At 35.8% G+C, this 22,926-nt stretch overlaps 1 protein-coding gene across 1 annotated transcript; it reads right to left on the minus strand.

The window, feature by feature from the left end:
- Window positions 1-548: 548 nt before the first annotated feature.
- LOC136805031 (serine-rich adhesin for platelets-like) lies at window positions 549-22,151 on the minus strand. The gene is made up of 9 exons (XM_067061564.1): window positions 22,007-22,151; window positions 20,006-20,146; window positions 9,404-9,527; window positions 8,917-9,186; window positions 6,894-7,083; window positions 3,949-4,221; window positions 1,673-3,601; window positions 1,182-1,256; window positions 549-737 (listed from the first exon to the last, which is right to left on the minus strand). Exons 1-9 carry the CDS (start codon window positions 22,068-22,070, stop codon window positions 636-638), a joined length of 3,168 nt encoding a protein of 1,055 aa, XP_066917665.1. The 5' UTR covers window positions 22,071-22,151; the 3' UTR covers window positions 549-635.
- Between the last annotated feature and the right edge of the window lie 775 nt (window positions 22,152-22,926).

Genomic DNA, 22,926 nt, shown 5'->3' on the forward strand with positions numbered 1-22,926 from the left:
AATCACGACGACAGACGAAAAATGTAATAGGCTAGTGAAAATACGAAATTTGATTGGTTGAAACTCGCTAACTAGCCTGTTAAATTTTCGTTCGTTGTCGTGATTTTACCGATTTACTTAACTTCACTACTAAATTTAAATTTGTGGAAAGTTATGAAAAAACAAAATCCTTTTAAGCATAATTCCCCAAATAAGTCCTTTGAATTATCTTTTTCAACGGTATGTAATCGAAACACTCAGTGAAAAATGGAAAGCAAAAAACGACTGAAAACAGAACTATACAACAGTGCACATTTAAAGCGAATTGACTTGAAATTCAGTTATATGGAAGAATAAAACGATTCTGAAAGTAATTTACAGCTGGTAATCTATACTGGATGTTTGAGAATGTCCACCAATTTACGTAATGATGTTTGTATAAATAAAATACAGTATGTCTGGAAAAAAGCGGGACAGATTTTGTATCAGTAAATTTTCAACAAGGAAATCTCATAAACGACGTTCTTCTTTTCAATACACTACCTTATTTGATCAAAATCAAATTCCCTTTATTTAAAAATCGAATTAGAGAGTGCCAACTGTACAAATTCTGTCCCGCTTTTTCCGGACATACTGTAACCGTCAAGAAAACTAAACTAAACGGGCGTCCCAAAGGATTCACGTCGCTTTGTTTTGGATGCTTGGGCTTCGTTTTCAGCAATAATGTCACGGAGCCTCCGAATTTCTTCGTCTTTTTCCTGTAAAGAAATGTAAATAATTCCGTTGAGAATTGATTTCTATTTAGTCTAAATCGCAAACCTCTACAAAACTGCAGGTATAATAAGGAGCACGAATCCGATTGTGGACGCCAGCAGCCTAGAAGTCGACTATAAGGTTACCCGACTCTGGTTTCAACGAGCTAGCGCACAACCGTGTCAATATGCGTTCGGCTTTTAATTTTCTTTAAAGACGAGGACTTCAAATTAGTACTTTCTTTTCTTTTTCCATTGTTGAAATCCAAAGATCGGATTTTTACTTAGCTTGTTCTAGCCAAAATTGGGTACAAGTTAAAAAATCAACAGTTTGTTTTTGTATGAGTAATACACAGATACATATAGATAATTCAAAATCAAAGTTAAGGTTATATGATCTTCCATCTTCCAATCAAAATCCCCTAAATTATCATTTCAACTTCGACTTACGTGTAATTTTGTTTTGAGTTGTTTCATTTCGTTGGCGATCCAACCCATGTAATCCGTCGTCATGGTTTTCTTCATCTGAAGGTGGAAATATATTGGAAACAAAGTATTAAAATTTATTTGTTCAAACAGAGGATCGTATTAAGATTCTGGGTGTGGCCAAAGAATTCAACCTCGTTCCCAGCGTATTATCTGCCTTTTAATGGCTACTGAAAGCCATATAATTCTCTAGCGTCCATCGCGTAACTAAACGTAAATAAAAACCGATAATACACGGGAACGATACAATGTATTTACTGAAGCTTTTTGCTGAAAATCTAAATTTAAACAAGTTTTCTCGCAAAAAAGCCGAAAGTTTTGTGTTCTATAAAATTGATGTCAGATCTCCAAACAATATAGAATCAATCGGAAATTCTCAAGTTTCCCACTGGTTTTGTTGCTTATGTTTACTTACTTACTTATAAAAAATATTAAGAATTCAAAATAGGACTTACATCATCGAGTTGTGATTCGAAATGTTCTTTCATTTTTTTTTCTCTGGTGATAGACTGTTGAAACTCTTCTTTGAGCTCTGCCCTTAAATACGTCATTTGTTGTACCAAATAATCAAAATGTTCATGGGTAAAATAAGTTGATGTGGGTGAGCAAGACCTCATCATAGAACTTGCCTCGCTTCCCTTCCGAATGCTTAACCTGTCATTATTTTCAACCGGGTATACGTGGCGACCATTTTTATGACCGAGTGAACAATTTTTACCGAACGGGCATTTGATATTGTTCGTTTCTTCTTCAAAGCCGCTACTTTCTAAACTACGTCCTTTATTAAAATGAGGTGATTTTTTGCCACCGTATCTTCGACTTTTACTACTATTCCGATCGGGTGATTTCGGACAGTCACACACATTTTCATCGGATGATAGCGAATCACCAAGAGGTGAAACTGAAGATGCTTTCGGTTGATTTGTGGTGAGCTTTGATGACGTTTGACTGACTTCGATACTGATATCTGATGCTCGATCTAACTCGACTTCAACTCCATTCGATAAACCCGATACAAACGATGAAAACGCAGAATTCGAATGCATCGATAACGTCTGGTGGTTAAATAATCGAAATAAAGGTCCTTGTTTTTTATTAGGTTGACTCTTTGTTGGAATTGATGAACTTTCCTCCTTTTTGTCAACAAGATTCTCAGATTCTGCATCCTGCTCATTTTTAACAGGAGGTAAAGTTTCATCCACTGATGATTGCTTGGAGTCTTGGTATTTATTAAAAACGTTGGAAATAGAATTAAAAGCGGCTGAAAAATATCCTTTCTTGTTTTGAGTGATGTTTGAATTCGGTTCTGCTTTTTGAGTCTCTACTGATGCTAGACTGGCTTCTAAAGTTTCTTGCTTTGGTGGATTTGTAGGCTCTGGAGAATGCACAATATCTCCATTGGTAAATTGTTCTTGTGGTGTATTTTCATTTGAAAGTTCCTCGTCAAGTTCACTTGACACTGGAGATTGAATATCAATATTTAGGTTCGTTTCTTCAGCATTTTCCTCGTTCATAATAATATCTATTTGTTCGTCATTTTCAGTGGAATGTGGCGGCACGGGGCTACCGTTATGGCTACTTCCATTTATTGAACTATCACTGGCAAGATTTTTAATAAAGTCTTTAAAAGAATCATTTAATGAGGCTTTTCGTGCGTCATTTAAATCCATTATCGGTTTCGGGAAATTCGTTACTTCGGTGATTTCTTCGTTTATAAGCGTTTCAGTGACGGTTAAATGTTCAGGTTTCGTTGTCGTTCTTATTGCTGTTTCACCGCTACTGAAAACATGATCTGTTGAAGAATTCGTTTTTGAAATATTTTTAGAGGAGCCAAAAAGCGAGCGACGATTTGCGGCCGAGAGTGATGGAGAAGACGGATGACTTTTCGGAGATTGCGACCCGGTTTTCGGTGAACGAAAGCCTGCCTGTGTTTCCGACGAATGGGAATGATTTCTCGGCGACGAAGATTCGTTTCTCGTTGATGACGTCGACTCGTGTCTTGCCGAAAAAGAGTCATCAAAGGAAGCGGACGACATTTCGTTCGAAGAAATCGGTTTAAAAAGAGCCTCGTTATTTGTCGTTTCTGCCGACGAATCTTCGGTTCCCGACCGATCAATAACAGTCACTAGACTACTAAAACTCTTATCGCTTAAAGTTCTTTTGTAAACATTTGGCATTTGTAGACTGTTGCTGACAAAATGGTTCTGTTCGGTCTCCTCATCAACGAGTGTTCCTCCCCGACTTAAATCGGTATCCGACAATTTTCGACTGATTTCCGACACGGAACAACTTGTCGTAAGCCGACTACGTATAGATTTGTTAACGGGCGTTAGTGGAACGTCAATATCGAAGCTACTTAATCGGGAGCTTGGTTCTGGTAATTCCTATGAAAGAAAAAACACATTATGACATTCAATGAAATATGCATATAAATATCCATAATTGTATTAGTCATTGTCAAATATTTTGAGCAAGTACGAGAAAATTCATCAAGCCAAGCCAAGATATTCGGAGTAAAATATAAAAATTTGTGATTCAATAACAGGTTTCGAGTTTCTTGAAATATCTACTGAAAAATATTAGGTAATCATTCAAGGCCTCAAGACTAGTACTAAAGTATGTTGATATTACTTAAACAGGGCAAAGAAATGGTGAGTTTAGGCTTTCAATTTGAATTACCCACATATATCCAGTAACTTAAAAGTCTTATCATAAAATTCAACTCGCATACCTTTAAAGTTTCAAGTCGCATAAAATTTCCACTACTAGAAGTCAAGGATAGCGAAGTTGGCGACAAAGGTCGATCTTCGTCTCTTGTTAAATGTATAGAAGGGATATCTTGATGTGAACTTCGAAACAAAATGCGTCGTGTTTTGGCCGTCAAGGAGACTGGTAGCGAACTTTCAGTTGATGACGTAATGCTATTGAAATCATGAAGGTCGATGCTACTTTCACTGAATCGATGTAGCAGGCTGTGTGGAGACGCAGGTTCCGCTAGCTCTGACTGAAAAAGAAAACAAAGTAATAATATAGGCTGTTTGGTGCTGGCCTTAACGCCACTAGAGACTGGTTTCAAGTTCACTAGGGCCAAATGACGTCAAATATCCGTATCTCTGAGAGAGTCAGACCATGTTCACACATTACGTTTCCGTATCGTTCCGAAACAAAACGGTTCCGAAACAAGTGTGAACGTCAATCAATTCAAAACATCAAAAAAGAAGACGTTACAAAGCAAAACAGATCGAAACGGTTTCGCTCCACTATTTTCATCGGAACGGAACTGCTCCGTTTTCTTGCTCCGAAACGTTCCGAAATCAGTATAAACGCTCTCGATCCGTAAAACGGAAACTATACCGGAATGATCGTAACGTCTGAATATGGTCTCGATGTAACGACTTCAGATATTTGACAGCATTTGATTTAAGAATCAAACCCAATCCCTTTTTGACGCAGCTCTTGGAGTCAGACGCATCGATGATGAGGCAGTGTTACAGTACTTTCTCCGTAGTTCAACCCTATTTAACTCGAACAATATTCAATTTTATTTTCCGCGTTTTTAATGCATGTCCGTGTTATCGAGACTCCAGTAACACGCTATGATAACGTTTTCTCTTTAAAAGATGCTATCAATCATATATCTAAAGCTGGTCTTATAATGATACCGAGAAATGATTTGAAAGTTCTCTTCTAATGTTGAGCAACAAATACTTTAATATAGAAAGCTCGTTGCGATGGTTTCCCCTTTGAAAAGACCGTTATAAATTAAGTTATACGAATTTCACAAACTTCACAAATCTAACCACAGAGAGACAATTCCTATTTAAAAAAATCGATTATGTATATCGACATATCCATTAAAAAATCTAAGAGATGCAACATAAGACATAATTGTTTTATGGAAAACTGATTGGATCTTGATTAGATTCAATCCAAATTGTATTTGTTTAATTGCAAATTATTTCAAATGTAAAATTTCAAAAAGTCAACCTACGAAGGATCTGATTTTTCTATTTTAATACACCCCTGTTTCACAGCTTTGGTGGGACTTTTTTCCTCAGTGGGGATAAAAATTTCTATTGGAATTCCAATGGGGATAGCAATTCTATTGTTCCAAGGTTAAAGAATCAGTGGGGTTGTGGTTTTGGAGTGCATTTTAAACATTGAATTTCGAGTAGGGATGAAATCAAAGTCAATTTCCCAGTAGGACTGAAATTTCAGGGTATTTTCCCACCGGGGACGAAGTTTTTGCCAAATTTTCCAGTGGGGCTGGGGTCCCAGCGGGTCTGTGACACAGGGGTGTTTCAATGTTTTTAAGACTCTTCTTGCTCTACTACCCCCCCCTGATCCAATTTATAAAATACAAGGGTTCTACTCGGCTTAAGGAGTCAACTCGCCCTTGTAACTCTTAGAAGCGAGTTACCACGAGAGAAACCTTGAAACAGTACACCCCTGTCTCACAGCCCCGGTGAAAGTTTTTCCTAAAGCGGGGATAAAAATTTCGATTGAAATCTCAATGGGAATAAAAATTCTGTTGTTCCAAGGTTAAAGAATCCAGTGTGGTTTTGGATTGCAATTTCTAAACAATGAATTTCGAATAGGGATGAAATCAAAGTCAATTTCTCAGTGGGGTTGTCTAGGGTATTTTTTCTACCGGCCCCAGCGGGCCTGTGACACAGGGCTGTAACAGTAAACATGGAATTTTGGCTTTCGATTACCTTACAAAGGTAACAAAGCACTAACGTAACTAAAATTCAAAGCAAGAAAAATTTAGTGAGTACAGAGTCTGTCGATGGAGGCTTCAACATGTCTATGTTAATCCATAAATCCATAAATCTTTTAACCTTATCAAATATCGAAAGGATTATCTCACTCGATTTTTACCATTTAAATATGAACTCGAGGCGGAGTTTAGGTATTAAGATCTTCAATAATACTTGAGGAGTAATGCAATCAAAACTTGAAAATATTGCAGAAAAACATAAGCAAATTTTTAACAAAAGAATTTTCGAGGAACAGAGTGATCCGAGGGCATGATAACCATCAAGTATTCGCTTTTTTATAACAATGTCAATACTTTCAAGTCTTAAAATATGTTCTTAATTTTTTGGATTTTTAAGTCCAAAGTCAGGTTAAGAAAATTTTAAGGCTTTAAATTCTAAAGTTTTTTTGAAGGCTTGAAAATTTTGAATGTTCTTATTATTGAAGAAATGGTAAACTCGTATCCAGTCCCTTAGCTCGCTTTTTAATGATTCTCATAGCGCTCATCCATCAGTAAAATAAAAAAGTGGTTCTGGGTACGAGATTGAAAATATGGTGAACTTCCTGTTCTTGCTCATTCCTGGTCTTAAATGGCTCTTGATTTGTACTTTAGGTATTGGCAAGAATCAACATAGATTTATAAAGTCCGAAGGGCTACATGTCGTACTTCGGTTGAAAAGTGTGCCGTGGTAAGGTAGGAAATTCTAGAAATCCTAAATAATAGAATTTCAGCATTTGACCAATTAGAAGCTTCGAGGATTTTTGGAAACAATAGCAACAATATTTTTTCCGATATTCAAATTTTTTTTTTGCCTGCGATGGCTTAAAGCACGACACCTAGCCCTTCGGGCTTTATAAATCTGCGCGAATCAAGTCTTGTGTTGTTATAAAATTGTTCTCATAAAAAAAGAGTATTACCTCTTGATCATCAATCAGTAATGAGTTATGTATTTCTTCGACGTTTATACCATATGCTTCTGATTGATTCACGAAGAAACGTTCAGGAATTGACTGCAGCAGCGAATCCTGGTTACAAAATCCCAGGCTAAATAAAAGTTCTTCAGGATCTGGACGTAGGAATGCGGCTAGTGAAGATGGCTTGTCAACACTGAAAAAATAGAAAGAGGAAAAAGTTTTAGCAAAAGCAAGCCAAAACTTAATCCGAAAATTGATTTTGCTATGGATTAGTGTGGAGTCAGATCAAAAACAACATAATTTTCATTTTTGAAAAAAAATAACAACAGGTTTAACTACTTTAATTGAAATTTATGAAAAGTTTTACAACGCTTTACAAATCACAGGTAAAAGAGTCCGAATTTCTTTCGTAACTACTAAATATAAACCCATGTAGTCTATACAGCTAAGCAAAGGATTTATCGAATTTCTAACTTCAATTTTTCAAAATTTCTAATTTCAAGATCAAAAAGACTCTACGTGCTGTCAAAAAGACATCACAAATTTGTCACACGCCTCATATTCTTATTTTTATCCTTGGCAAAATTTGATTTGATCAATTTTACAAACAGAGAAATTACGAGAGAGAACTTTAATGAACAGGTTCACAACAAAAACTTAACAAATTCACTCTAACCTACTCTAACTAACATACAACAGGAGAGATTCAAAATATCTCCGAAACAGAAACATGGATTATAAAGCAAGCTTAAAAAGGAAGGCATTTACATTCTTTTTAGAGAAAAAGCACACCAACAGAGAGATTAAAAGGTATCATACTAGCTTCGCTATTAATCTATTTTACTTTCCTATCGCAACCTGCAATTTCCTATTCCCTCAACTATTCTTTAAAATGGTAGAATACTCCGGAATATGCGATTAATCAGATATTTTGAAAATGTAGCGCCCGATTCCAGCATTTTTCGAAGTTCTTACGAGTTTTTTATAATAATGTCGGTTGTTTTGGAGTCCGCAAAGTCTTAAAATGTTCTTAACTTGTTCTTAATATTTTGGCCATCGAAGCCTTATGTTCTTATATAGTTTGTTCTTATGAAAATAAAACGTGTATACATAGCCAATCAAGCAACTAGGTAGTCTCTATCACGAAAACCCTCATACTCGAATATCTCGCTATTACGCATAAAATATCTAGTTCGATGCCTTTTTGAAAGGAATTAAATAAGGCTTAAATCTGTACCGCTTCTAGCCTAACGAGGTACGCGTTTTTCCGAAGCCTTCAAAATGTTCTAAACTAAAAGTGTTAAAGACCTTAAAGTATTCTTAACATGTTCTTTTTTCACCATTTTTTAAGTATTTGCGTGCAATTTCCTAAGAAATCCTATGAGTCCGCAAAGGCTTAAAATGTTCTCAACTTTTTCGTAATATTTAGGGGTAGTGTTAGTTTGCTCTGTGAGAAATTACGAAAGATACAAATATAAATGAAGATTTTTGAATGATTACCATTGTTTGGCTAAACTTTCTCATTTCCAGGTAAACTTTCCTATTGTCACGACCAACATTCTGGGTGGGAACAAGGAGTATTTTCAATTCGTCAGGCGGTCTGTCCCAGGGCTGTCGCGTTTTATCTACGCATTTGTACGCAGCAAAAAAGCCAGTATGCCCAAAAAAAGACAGTGGAAAGATCCCGGAAATGCGTCAAGAATGATTACATGTTTTTTTTATAAGCATACAAAAATCCAAAAGCTGGCTTGGAAATGCTTAGATCGAGAGATTTACAAAGCTGAAGGATCCCTTTGAGGGATGCTTATATCCTAAGCAAAATTTTAGAGAAATTTCAAAAATCCGTAAAATTTCAGTCAAAAGAAACAAATTCTGAGTATAAAGGCTCAAAGTAATGTTTAGCATATGCTTTAATTTCTGCCATATATGAGCCTAGTTATGCTTATAAGTGCAATACTTATAAAGAAAAAAAACATGTAGTCGGGAATGAAGGTTTCGCCATCCTAGTAAAAGACGAAAAACGAACCTGCTAGAGAAAGAAGAAAATGTATCTTGGCTTGTCAGCGAATTACTTCTTCTCGGGGGTGTTTGCTCAAGGCCTTGTATTGAAATTGGTGTGAAAAAATGTTCATCATTTTCAACGGCCGTTGCTGCTGCTTTCTGTTGTTGTAAAAATTGTTTGAGATCTTCAAGACGACCAGATTCGAAATCTTGGTCTAACTCTTTGATGGAGGTCTCTTGATTCTGGTACGGCTCATCGTTGTTGTTGTTGTTATTGTTTGGAAATTTATCGTTGCTGAAAAGAGAGGTATGACTAGCATTTATATTCCTGTTTCGGTCGTTTTGAAAGGTCTTGCTTCCTTATATAGTCCACCTTTTATCATTCTTATTGTCACTTTATCAACATCTAAAACTACTATGAACATTTTGTGGAAGATGCATAAAGGCTGTGACTTTTTATTGACTTTGAGTATTGACAGTTAAGAACAGATGGACCAACGAAATTACCTTACCTCAAATCATCATTCTCCTTGTTGGGGCTTCCCTCTTCTTTTTCGAACGAGACAAGCGGGGATAATCTCGGTGACAGGTGTCCATAATGTCTTGCTTCAGCGCCTAGTGCAAGTTCCTCAGTGTCTGTAATGAAGCGAATAGGCACCTTTAATAATAAGGGTGACCTCATTATCAAGTCACAACACCTTTCATAGATTTTGCTTATATATTTATTTTTGCTATGAAAATATAAAAATTCTATTAGAAGCTAGCTAGGCTTGATCACAAAAAACTCCCTCTACCATAGAGTATAGTGGGGAAGGATATCTTAATGGGGTCGTTTAGCATAATTTACGGGAAAGCAATAAGATCTAGCTGAAACTTTCTCCAGACCTTCTCTATAGGATGGTTATGCCTCAGGAAAAATTCCCCTAAAATCCCACTGGTGGAACATCCCTTTTTTGGGACATTTCTTTTTTCCCCAGGCAAAACCCTAAGGCTGAAATGTTTTGAAAATTTCAAACTCGTTTTCAGACATTATCAATTATACCATTCCAAAGCTCTCGAAAAACTATATAGAAGACTTTTAAACGGGTATAGCCGATTTCATTACCTAACTCAAGATAATTCACGCAGAAGATGCTATTTATGGTCAATTTTGACCAAAGTGTGGCGAAAAGTGGAACTTGCGCATGAAATATCTCGAGTTAGGTAAGGAAATCAGCTATAACCGTTTAAAAGTCTTCTATATAGTTTTTCAAGAGCTTTCGAATGGTATACATGATATTGTCTGGAAATAAGTTTGAAATTTTCAAAAAATTTCGCCCTTAGGATTTTGCCTGGGGAAAATAGAAATGTCCCAAAATAGGGATGTTCCACTAGTGGGATTTTAGGGGAATTTTTCCTGAGGTATAAGCATCCTATACAGAAGGTCTGGAGAAAGTTTCAGCTAGATCTTATTTTTTTCCTTCAAACAGCCTGTGTTTTTGTAACACGACCACACTATCTGGAGATCTAAAAAATCTAGCAACCTTACAAGCTTACAAGGTGGAATAAAAGAAAAGTCCACCCATTTATAACCACCCCCATTACACTTCTCTTGGAAGGCAAAAATCCTGCTTTAGAGTCCTGTTACCAATTAAACTCCATCTTGCAGAGTACCCTATAACATCTCAAATAACTCTTTATGCAAAACAAACCTTTCTGATCTCTATATGTATCTTTGAGCTCATTTTATTTTCTTATTTTGAACTTTTCTCAAGCCTGAAAACAATTTCGGTCCAGAGATGGTAGAGATTCCATTTTATTTGTATCCTATTCTATTTTATTTATAAATATTTTAGCGACCGTAGTGCAGTGGTAGAGCATCCGGCTACGGTGCGAAAGGTTGTGGGTTCAACCCCCAGCCGGATCATACCAAAGATTCCCAAAATCGTACTTGATGCCTCTCTGCTTGATGCTCAGCATTTTAAGAGAAGGATCAAGGGAGAGTGGAGCAATCCAGGGAGAAAGAGTGGCACCTTCCCCTACCTTCGCGTAGATAGCTATCAAAAGAGGAGCCTTCGGGTTGCCTCCGACTGCGGTCGCAGACTTACTATTTATATCCAAAAGCATAAAAAAATCAATTCTAAAACCACTTCGAAAAGAATTACTGATTTTTATATCTATCAAGCTAAAGCCAGATCACCATAACTCGTTGAAAAGATGCTCAACTAATCCTTGTTTTTCTTGCCTTATTTGGCTCCGAATGCTTCCAGAGTTGATTTTTTTCTTCTTCATTTTTCATCTTTATTTTCGAAAAATTTTGAAATGATCTCAAAAATCAAAGTGTTCTGAATTACATAACTGAAGCATTTGTTGAAAAATGGCAAGCAAAACAAAGAATTAGTACGCACTTAAAGGTTTTATTTTTACATAAGTACTCCCGTTTCATATCAGACACATATTTCATATCAGGACAGTGTCTGCCTATTGTTATACATCCCCTTCTCACAGACCCGGTAGGATTTTTTCAGCCAGTGGGGGTAAAAATAACAAACTGAAACTCGATGGGGATTGATATTCCTATGTTTTTTATGACCGGGGATTTAAATTCTTTTGTTTTCAAGTCAGAAAATTCAGTGGGGATGGGAAAAACAGCAATAATTTGCAATGAGGATTGGCGTTTATTTGATTACTTTCAGTGGATACAAAATTGGAGTATAATTTTCCACCAGGGACGAAATTTTGGCCAATTTTTCCAGTGGGAAGGGTCTGTGAGAAGGGGTGTTGTTATACTATGCTGATATAAGCTACAAATTGTTATTCTTTTTCTCTTTCTGACCAATTTTGCTCCACATCCGTGTCAATCGAATGTGAAAAATCTTGCGAATTAAAATTGATGAGTAAGCAAACGATATCACTCTTATTTTAAAACAAAACCTTTAAAGGAAATAGTCAACTAGTTCTCATTATGAGATATAAAGTGATGTAACCTTTTCTTCCCAATAAAACATTCAAAATGGACAATAGAAACACTCATCATCTTGCTCTTGGGAGGTTTTCAAGAAAAATTTAACCCTTTTTTATCCCTTAATTTTCTAGGATTGCAAAACAAATACTTTTTTTTTTTTATAGCAATATATTTCGCAGGTCTATAGACCTCTATGAAACAGAACTTATGATTTTACATTTTATAAAGTTTTTTCTCCCATTCTTTTATCAAACGCTCTTTGAAGACTTGTAAGGATGGTGCTTCAACAATATCTTCTTCTAGATCATTCCAAGGTTTCACACTTCTGTAAAAAAGAGAGTTACTTTGGTAGCCTCTCATACCGTCATTAGCAAAGTTCCTTTGAAGCTCGTAGTCGTGCTGCCGTCGTGGTCGTGTTCGAGAAGTAAATTTCTCTGATCTTATAGACTCGTCATAAATGTGGAGGTTCTTGAAAACTTCCACCATATCACCAACTTGCCGCCTGGTCTTTAGGCTAGGTAGATTGATGAGTCGTAGCCGATCTTCGTATGAGTAGTTTCTATAGCAACTAACTAGCCTTGTAGCTCTTCGTTGGACGCCCTCGATTGCATTGATATGTTTGATTAGCCTTGGAGACCATACTACATGTGCATATTCCAAATGGGGTCTGACAAATGCAATGAAAAGCGTTCGAAACATATCTGGTGAGAGAAATTCGAAGCTCCTGCTAATCAAGCCAACGATAGAGTTAGCTTTCTTGATTTTACTGAATATATGGGCTTCAAAGGTCAGGTCACTATCGATTATCACTCCTAGAGATCTTTTTCTTGGTCAACATGTTCTAGAACAGATCCTGCTATGGTATAGGGATGGGCATATTTGATGTTCCAAAATTTACCCAGTGTTAAAACATGACACTTGTTCGGATGAAATTCTAAAAGCCAGCCCTTTGACCATTTTTCCATGGCATCAATGTCTTCCTGTAGCCTGAGCGCATCTTCGGCGTTGTTTATTTCTTCCACCAGTTTTGTATCGTCAGCAAACAGGAACATTTCTGCTTTCGTAGCCTCTGGTAAATCATTGATGTACAAAACAAAAAGTAGTGGACCAAGTACACTTCCTTGTGGAACTCCACTCATAACTTTACATCTTCTCGACAATGTTCCGTTTACCTTTACATATTGATAACGGTCAATGAGGAAGGACTGTATCCAGTTGAGCTCCGATCCTCTGACCCCATAAGCATTCAGCTTTTTCAGCAGCCTGCGGTGTGGTACGGTGTCAAAGGCCTTCGCAAAGTCAAAATAAATCACATCAACTACTTTATTATTTGATATCGAATCCGCACATTTATCAAGGTATGTAAGTAATTGTGTTACCGTTGATCTCTTTGGCATGAACCCATGTTGTTTACTAGATAATAGTTTTTCATCTACCAGATGTTTCATAATTTGGTCCCTTAGCGCTCTTTCCATCAGTCTGCAAGCGATGGATGTAAGACTGACTGGTCTGTAATTTTCAGCTAGATTTTTGCTCCCTTTTTTATATATTGGTGACACATGTGCAACCTTCCATCCGTCTGGTAGAGTACTTTCATCAAATGATTTAGTCATGATTGTGTGGAGCGGGACAGCTATGTAGTCCACTAGCTCCTTCAACATAATTGGATGAATTTCGTCCGGACCAATTGACTTATTTGGGTTGAGACCTTTAAGTTCTTTTTTGACCATTTCCAAAGTGAGATTAAACTCTACTTTAGAATCGGTACGTGATTGAAACTCCGGAAGACTATCATCGGGCTCTTTCGTGAATACACTACAGAACTGATCCTGTAGTATATCAGCTTTGTCTTCGTTCGTATAGTGAAGAGAAGATTTATCCTTTGGGTTGCGCAGGAGAGGCGAGATCCCAGATTTTGTTTTCATGGAGTTACGAACATGTCTCCAAAATCTTTTTGGACTCCTCTTTGCTTGCCCACATATCCGTTTTTCAAGTTCCCTTTTTACTTGTGTTATCTTTCTGTTAGCTTCGTTCCGTGCAATCACATACTCAACTCTAGACAGTTCCTCTCTACTCTGGAGAATAACCCAGACCGCTATTGGAAAATCGTTAAGAAAATTTTTCCTGTCAATAACAAATCGAACGTTATTACGAAAAGTTTTAATCTCTCTGATGGTAAAACAACGACTGACGAAGACACGATATCTGACGGATTCTGCAAGTTTTATTCTTCAATCGCGAAAAACTTAAAGGAAAAGTCTTTTCTTTTGAAAAACTTTCTGTGGAGCTATGCGACACCCAATAATAGATACTCCACATTACCAAATTTCAAACTTTCAAGAGTTTCTGATATTCAAGTACTCAAATACCTTAAAAACTTGAAACGGAAATGTGCTACTGGGTTAGACGATTTACCTGCATCTTACCTCAAAGATATTGCTTATGTCATCGCAAAACCGTTAACCCACACTATCAACAACTCTATATCAACTGGTATTGTACCAAATGAGCTAAAATCGGCTCGGATTACACCGATTTTCAAATCAGGGAATAATCGTCAGTTTGAAAATTACCGCCCCATCAGTATACTTCCAGTTATTTCCAAGATCTACGAAAAATGTATTCACGCCCAGTTGATGAATTATCTAGAATCCAATCATCTCCTTGCTCCGAATCAATACGGATATCGAAGTAAAAGATCAACTGAACTTGCAACTGCTTACTTCTGTGATAGCATTCGACGTGAGATGGACAATGGAAAGTTGACTGGTGCAATCTTTGTCGATCTCAGCAAGGCCTTCGACACCATAGGTCATTCGACAATCATCGATAAATTGTCGAGCTTCGGAATTAACGGATTAGCAAAGGACTGGATCTCAAGTTACCTCTTCGGACGACATCAACGTGTGCGCTACAATGGATCATTATCACCTCCATCTCAGATCTTCTGTGGCGTACCTCAAGGATCCATCCTGGGACCTCTGCTGTTTCTGTTAATCTTCAACGACTCAACAAAATCCATAACCACCTGTAAAATGATGATGTATGCAGACGACACTGTAATTTTCTATTCAGATAAGAATATCGCCCGAATCCACGAGAACCTGCAAAGTGACTTTAATAGTTTTGTCACTTGGTTAGAACACAATGAACTTATCATCAACACAAAAATTGGTAAAACTGAAACGATGCTTTTCGGTACCGGGAAAAGGATCAGCATGACAGAAGATACTTCTCTTTCAATAAAACATAAAGAGAATATTATCAATCAAACGAACAGTTACAAATACCTTGGTCTCTCACTATCAAACACACTCTGTATGTCACAACACATCACCTCGTCAATCAAGGTAGCATCATCAAGACTAAACCTTTTGAAGAAAATGAGAGCATTCATGCATACAGAAACTGCCATAGTCATCTATCGATCCATGATCCTACCATTCTTGACCAATTGCAACTTTGCAACATATGGTGCCACACCCAACTATTTGAAAGAAAGGACTGTTTCACTTGAGAATCGTGCTGCAAGAATAATTGGGGAGAAAGTAAACAGCACTGATAAGATCAAAATTAAGCGAATGTGTTGTTTTGTTCATCAATGTGTATTTGGTAATGTTTGTGAGCCCTTTCAAAAATACTTTGAACTGAAGAAAAAGCAAACTGCTAGAAATTTATCTACAGTGAATGTTCCAAGATTCAAATTAGAATCTGCTCGATATTCTTTCTATGTTCAAGGGGCCTTGGCTTTTAACAAATTACCAAAGAACTTTCAAATTGAGAAAGATGAATCAAAATTTAGATCATTTTTGAAAAAATATTAATAATTTTATTGTGCACCTGACACCTACTTTTAGATTTTTGCTACAAGCATACGTTTTTAGTTTCTAGCTTTACTACTTAGTCTCTTCTCTCAGCGTCTTTCCACCTTCTAGTCTCTTGTGGCGTTTTAGCATTAGATTTTACCACCACTTCTCCGAGTCTTGTATTTTACAGAATGTCTCATAAAATTTCATTCAAATAATAGTTCTTAATCTATTGTTTCTCGTGAACTTTATGAGGCACGCTGTAGAATTCTTTATTATTCTAAATCTTTTAAAATGATTTTAAAATGAATGTTTTTAAGAAATTTTTTTATGGTTTTTTTTTTTTTTTTTTTTTTTTTTAATATTTATTTTATATTTATATATAGTTATATTTCATATTCACAGGACCCGTTGGAAAACAGTATATTGAGGTGTATATCCTGTATAAATATTCGTAATAATAATAATAATAATAATAATAATAATAATAATAATAATAGTACCGATCGATCGTATCCACTTTCGATGAAGACGCCGCTTTTCTTTAAGATATTGTTGGATTTCCTGATTTATTGCAAATCTTCCTCTTTTCCCATAGACTCGTATACTATAGAGAGCTTTGAGAGTCGTTGGATATCATTGAGGGTATTTTCCACTTAAAAATATCAATTTTTAATTTAGCAAACGGAAAAAATACACGTCTTTTTTTTTTAAGAAACACACTTTTAAGAAACATGAATGAATCTCAGAATGCTCAGAATGCCTAAAAACTAAGAAACATCTAAGAAACATGCTGAGAATGAGAAAATAACATTTTTTAATTCGGTTTTTTATAAGAACCTTCCAATCAAGGCTAATTATGTCAAAAAGTTTAGAAACATGTAAGAAACATTTAAGGCTAAAAAGGCCGATCTCTTAAGAAACATTGAGGCTGCTTGGTAAAACTAGTTTCTTAAAAAAAAAAGACGTGTAAGATAGGTGAAAAATTTAATCCTTATCTTGCATGCATTGTTTTATTAACAGAGCAACATTGGAAGGGGTAATCTTTCAGTCTTAATTATTTTTCATATTCCCAGAAAAAGTCGTAATTCATTAATTGAGCTGGTAGTAACACATAGAGAAAGTGTCTACTGCGCATCTATTGTTTCATTTCCAAAACAAAGTTAAAACGCATGCGTAATTTTTATTTTATAAGCTGTCTGGGTTGTAGATGTTGAAATTTGTCGTCCTTTTTAATGTTGCGAAGTAGGCACTAGGCAGACTAAAAAAACACAAATGAAAAACATGAAAATTTTAACATTGCTATATTGATCAATTTAAAAGAGTTATACATTGTAAATCAAACTGGTACACTAAACACAAATCGAAAAGCTAAGTTTTTCCTAGGAGATCTTTTATCCTACTGTTGAGAATATTGAGGCAAGATGACCTCTCCTAAAAGTATGATTAAACTCTGTTATAAAGATGGCTACCCCGTGACCAACAATTTCTTTAAGCAAAAATCTTTTTCCCCTGAATAACGGATGGACTTTGGGGTAAAATGCTCAGTCTACTTATGGTATTTGTGTAAATGCAACGTATTCACTTCAAAAGGGCTTATTGTAATTTACGGAATCAGATTCCGCCTTTTAATTTACTGAATCTCATTCCGCAAATTACTAATCTACGGAATTTGCTAATATCTTTCCAACCAATTAATATTTTTCAACCAAATTTGGCATGCATATTACCAACTAACAGATGCACCTTCACAAAAAAATTCAACTCTTATAACCTACGTAAACGGAGGTTATGGCAGAAAAAATTTTTAGTTCCGAACTGATTTCGCAAACTACAAATCTACGGAATCTGCTAATAACTCTCGAAGGAATTGGTTATTTCAAACCAAACTTTGCACACATCTCGACATCTATAAGACGCTGTTATGTGCCAAATTTGAACATTTGAAAAGGTCATTAACGGCAGCTATGACGGAATAACGTAAAATCACGTAAGGGACTCTACAAGCATTTGTTGAAAAAACTCAAAATCGTTGTATCTCCCGAACCGCTGAAAATTTGCAAAGTTTACGACATTTACTTTTGCAAATTTAGGGGAAAAGTTTTTTTTGCGAGCATCAATTTTCGCGAATTTCATGATCAAAATGAAAAATTTCATACGAAAATGACTTAAAAGTGACAAATACGTCTTGAATTCGATTAAAACCGATATATTATGACGTCAATAAGGCTTTTGCGGAATAAAAATGCTGTAGAGAGATTTGGGATTCTGAAACTCATTGGTTTGTGAGTTACGAGTACTTCGAGTTTTGCCTTAACCAGCCTAGGCAGGGGTGTATTACGTAGTGTTACGTTTTTCCACCGTAAGTCTCGCTTACGTCATGTGTCAGACTTGATTTTTGGCACGCATTTTCATATTTGTGAGGGGCTTCTTTGTGCAAAATTTGGGCCTTTAAAACATATCGGTTCGGGAGATAAAACGATTTTGAGTTTTTTCAACAAGGGCTTGTAGAGTCCCTTACGTGATTTTACGTTATTCCGTCATAGCTGCCGTTAACAACCTTTTCAAATGTTCAAATCTGGCACATAACAGCGTCTTATAGATGTCAAGATGTGTGCAAAGTTTGGTTTGAAATAACCAATTGCTTCGAGAGTTATTAGCAGATTCCGTAGATTTGTAATTTGCGGAATCAGTTCGGAACTAAAATTTTTTCTGCCGTAACCTCCGTTTACGTAGGTTATACGAGTTGAATTTTTTTGTGAAAGCGCATCTGTTAGTTGGTAATATGCATGCCAAATTTGGTTGAAAAATATTAATTGGTTGGAAGATATTAGCAAATTCCGTAGATTAGTAATTTGCGGAATGAGATTCCGCAAATTAAAAGGCGGAATCTGATTCCGTAGATTACAATAAGCCCTTCAAGGCTAAGTCATTCTTCTCCAATTCTAACATTTCAAATCACACTATATATCACACTATATGCTAGCGAGGGTGTCTGATACTTCGATGATAGTCTCGTCTGTCATCTATACCTGACTGATTATTTCTCAGATTAGATCTGACCAAAATTGTATTCCATAAAAATTCAGCCAAACAAACCCATCATTGGATCAATCTCAGCAATTACTTGAGTACTAACTCCTTGTAAAAAGAAAACTCGCACACGAAGAAAAATGAAGCTCCAAGTACATAACAGATAAAATTTTGAAATTTATTTGAACAGCTATTTCTACTTTTTTACCACGCTATCTAGTTAAGCTAAGGCTAGAAATAAATCATCTGACGACCTTTTTAAAATAAATTTCCCTATATTAATGCAACGATGTGATTTTTTATATAAGTTTGATGAAATCTAGGTTGTTCATTTGCATTTTATAGCTTTTCATAATGTATTACGAAGGTGGACAAATTCAATGTCAACCTCTTAAATATAAAGTGCAATAGCACAGTAGGGAGGTTGTTCTTATAAGAAAAACTGTTTACAAGAAACCCGCTCGTTGATTTGGCTTCTTTATTCTTAGAAAGATTCATCACGAACAAACCCAGCTAGTACAAAAAAAGTTATAACAACATCCATTTAACGTACATTTAAGGTCCATTTAACGTACACATTACTTGAAATAAGCGTGAAAATAATGTTATCCGTCTGGTAGGCTAAAGTTAGACCTTTTCAGCTAAAGTGGAGTACAGAGACTGATTTTCCAAATTAAAGTCTAAACTAATGCTTATAATAACTCCCTATTTTGCATCAGAAAAGGTAAATAGGTAGTATCAAAGTTCGGAAAAAGGTATGGATTAAAAAGCTCTGTTTATAACCCACGTGTGAAAGAGATTTATAAACTTTTGTTATTACGATTTTATCATTAAAGAGTTTCTTAATTCATCCATTTATGACAAGGTTTTATGTAAAGACGATAATAATAGCCTATGGTGACTTTTGATGACAATAAAATGATTTTTATTCAAAACCCAGACGGTTTGACATAGAAACTTTTCTCCCCTTTATTATAGAGTTTCAGTATAGTAAAAAAAATGACCCTTACTTTGCTGTGATTTATTAGACTTTTTTCAAATAAGGTTTTATGTATTCGGATTCGTCACTGCAAAACGTTCACTTTGCCATCTCACCTCACAAAGAGTAGGGGGTGAAATTATGGTAATAAGATTGGGGCGACAGGCTGAAAAATCATGTATTCGGCACAAATTGACATACATCCATGTATTTTCTTGAAATCCGCAAAATCTCTACGCAATTCAATCCCCACCAAAAAATATATGTTTAATAATATAAGGTCGTAGAATTGGTTTAAGAAAGGGTTAAAATATTGGAAAATATTGACAAATAAAGGAAATCAATAACTTACCTCCACCGGGTAATTGCAAGAAAACATCACAGTCAAATGAACTTTTGGTTGGTGAAGTGGGTTCACTTATTTCGTTAGATCGTTGTTCAATAGTGTTGATCCATTGTTGCACACTCTCTTCACTTGTCCATATGGCGTGTCCTAAGTAGGAGAGAGCTGGCATCATTATTGTCAGTAGCATGGCAACCGACCAAAGGAAAAGTTGAGATCAGTGTCGTCTGTGTGGTGCACACACAGCATTTATCGAGTTCAGTATATGTTCCGTTTTTAATTTTGAAGAATATAAGTCGAGTTATGATAAGTTTCTTTATCCATATCCAAACGAGGAACAAATGATTCTTCTTGACAAGTCAAAGAATCCGACTTTCAAAGTGTTTGTGTTAGCAATTTTTCTGCTTGAACAACATGGTGTACCAAGCTACAGTAAACTTTAGTTGTCACTGAACGCGAAAACCAAGTACTAATTTTGGTCCTTGTCTTTTTAAGAAGTTAATCTTAAAGTGCCTCTTTTCTCCCTTCAAAGTGTAAGGTGTTAAAGTAAGTAGTGCGCTGAGTTCAATTCCTTTTTCATAAGCTTTAAAACGATTTGTTTTCTGATTTCTCGCCTTTTACTTAAACAATATTTGTTTGCTCGGAGGCTTTGAACCTCTAGATTGTATCTGGTTTGACCACAACGGAGGAACGCTTACATCACTCGTTAAAGGCGAATTGAATTCGATTAACGCTCCATCGTAGAAGTTTTATTATGGGACTAAGTAAAGTGATCCCATTAAGGGATGATGAAAGGTACCAATATACAAATTCAAAAAATTTTACAAGTATCTATAAGAATTTTTAGGAAGACTTTTTGTTTTTTCCAGACAGGTCTTTATGCTTGATTTTATTGGTGAAATTTGTAAAACATCCCTTAAATTTCATCTGGTAATTAATACGCAACCCTTCGAGTCCCTATGACCAGATTTCAAATCAAAGCTTGTTTTTCAGGTTTTGTGCTTAGGGGAAACATTGTAAATTCAAATTTCGTAATATTTCTTGTCTAGCGTTCCGTTAAATAAACATTTCATTTTACTTAAACAGAATTTTGCTCCATTTTTGATCAAGACAGTCTCAATTGACTTAAAAGCATAAACCCTGAGTACCTTTCAATAAATTTATCGACCTTATGCGATATTGAAAACAAGATTAATAAACAGGCGATAAAGTTGGTAATAGGTAGACAAATTAATGTCTGGAAAATCATTAGTCAATAAATGATGACTGGGAAGTATGGTCGTTATGGAAACAGTCATGTGATTAATGGAATAAACAAAAATGGTAGTCTTAAAGGTTAGTCACTGACGTTTCAATGTTTTTAACTTAAAATATTAGCTTGAAAAGCCAAAATGGTTGCAGAGCTTTGATTTGGAGAAAATAAGCAGAAAGATCGCATAGGCGGTTTTAAACCATGTCGAGCTTATCAGAGGAAGAGATTTGTAATTGTAATTTCATTGTCTTATAAAAACCATTGCACTCCTTCGCATATTTCCGACGTACTTGCTCTATTGTCTTAAATCCGCCAGTGAAATTGGATAGTTTTTGTAGATTTTAAATCCTGCAAAATTGTTTAAAAAGGTATGTTTTAATAACAGACTCCTTCTATCAAGCTTGCGTAGGTTTTTCATTGTCAATATTTATCAAGTCGTACAAGGAAATTGTGTTTGCAGGATATAATTTTTGTTTGAAATTGTAAAGTTAAGTAAATGAAGCGTTTAATTTCAATAAAAGCTTGAACTAAACTTTTAATAAAAACAGGATAATGTAAGCGCAGAATTTGCAACCGAAATGGCACTATACAGAAAAGTAGAGTTTGGCGCAAACTAGAATAAGCACCCTCCGACACGGCGTACAGCTTTTCCCCATGGGCGGCATATAGGTTTTCCCATTTCCTAAATTACTCTAGGAATCGTCTATGAGAGATCATGCTAAATATCAAAGTCCTTTTTTGATGAACTTTGCACATACCTTCTTGCAAGCTCATTAGTTTCTTTTGCACCAAGTGAATATTCTCCACCATAACATCTACCATCTTGCATTTGCATTAAAGTCATTCCTCAAAATAACTTCATCAATGATCAGGTCTTCATTTTGAACATCTAGTAGTTTTTCCCTGAAATTATAAAAAAGTGACGTGGGTTAAGAGTTTATACACTTATACACGACCTTATCGGCCCTTTTTACGCCGGCCATTATTGGCGTTTTTTTAGGCTCTTGGCGTAATAAGGGCCGGCGTTAAAAGGGCCGGTGTAAAAAGGGCCAAAATTTTGCAAATTTTACTTAAAAGTGGCGTTAATTTCTGACCATTTTTCTCTATTTAAAGGATTTTAGGTATGATTCGAAGATAAAAAATTATCCATTGTTTTACTCCATATCTAAAACTTCGTAAAAATCAGTGATTTTCAATGGAATTTTCAACAGTTTACTGCTGAAAATGATATTTTAATGTAAATTGAAGTATAAATAGCCATTCTAACAAATTTTGGCGTTATTTACGGCCCTAATTGGCGTAAATGGAGTCGGCGTTAAATTAGGGCCAACTATCAACTAGAAGATCAGACCACAGATTTCTGTAAAGCCCGAAGGGCTAGATGTCGTGCTTTAAGCTCATCCAAGCAAAAAAGATTGAATATCGCAAAAAATATTGCTGCTCTTGTTTTCGAAAACCTGCGAAGCTCCTTATTGGTCAAGCGCTGAGATTCTATTTTATGTCACGTGACCTAGGTAGGATTTCCTACCTAACCCCAGCACACTTTTCTGCCTAAGCATGACATATTTATAGATCTATGAACAGGCCTGAAAAGCCTTTTCCTGATAGAAGGAAGATGTGCTATAGCGAACGGTAAGTTTGAAGTATACTCTGATACAGAGTTCCTCTTTCATAAGAG

The sequence above is a fragment of the Clytia hemisphaerica genome, unplaced genomic scaffold (assembly GCF_902728285.1).
Source record: "Clytia hemisphaerica strain Z4C2 unplaced genomic scaffold, Clytia hemisphaerica genome assembly, whole genome shotgun sequence".
Classification (NCBI taxonomy): domain Eukaryota; kingdom Metazoa; phylum Cnidaria; class Hydrozoa; order Leptothecata; family Clytiidae; genus Clytia; species Clytia hemisphaerica.

Bases quoted from the DNA above. Each gene is read 5' to 3' on its own strand.
- LOC136805031 (XM_067061564.1), bottom strand. From the start codon at position 22,070: ATGGTAGATGTTATGGTGGAGAATATTCACTTGGTGCAAAAGAAACTA. The intron at 7,084-8,916 runs GTTCGTTTTTCG...CTATTTTTTCAG, and splicing joins TTTTCTTCTTTCTCTAGCAG to TGTTGACAAGCCATCTTCAC. The intron at 1,257-1,672 runs GTAAGTCCTATT...TTCCACCTTCAG, and splicing joins TCGAATCACAACTCGATGAT to ATGAAGAAAACCATGACGAC.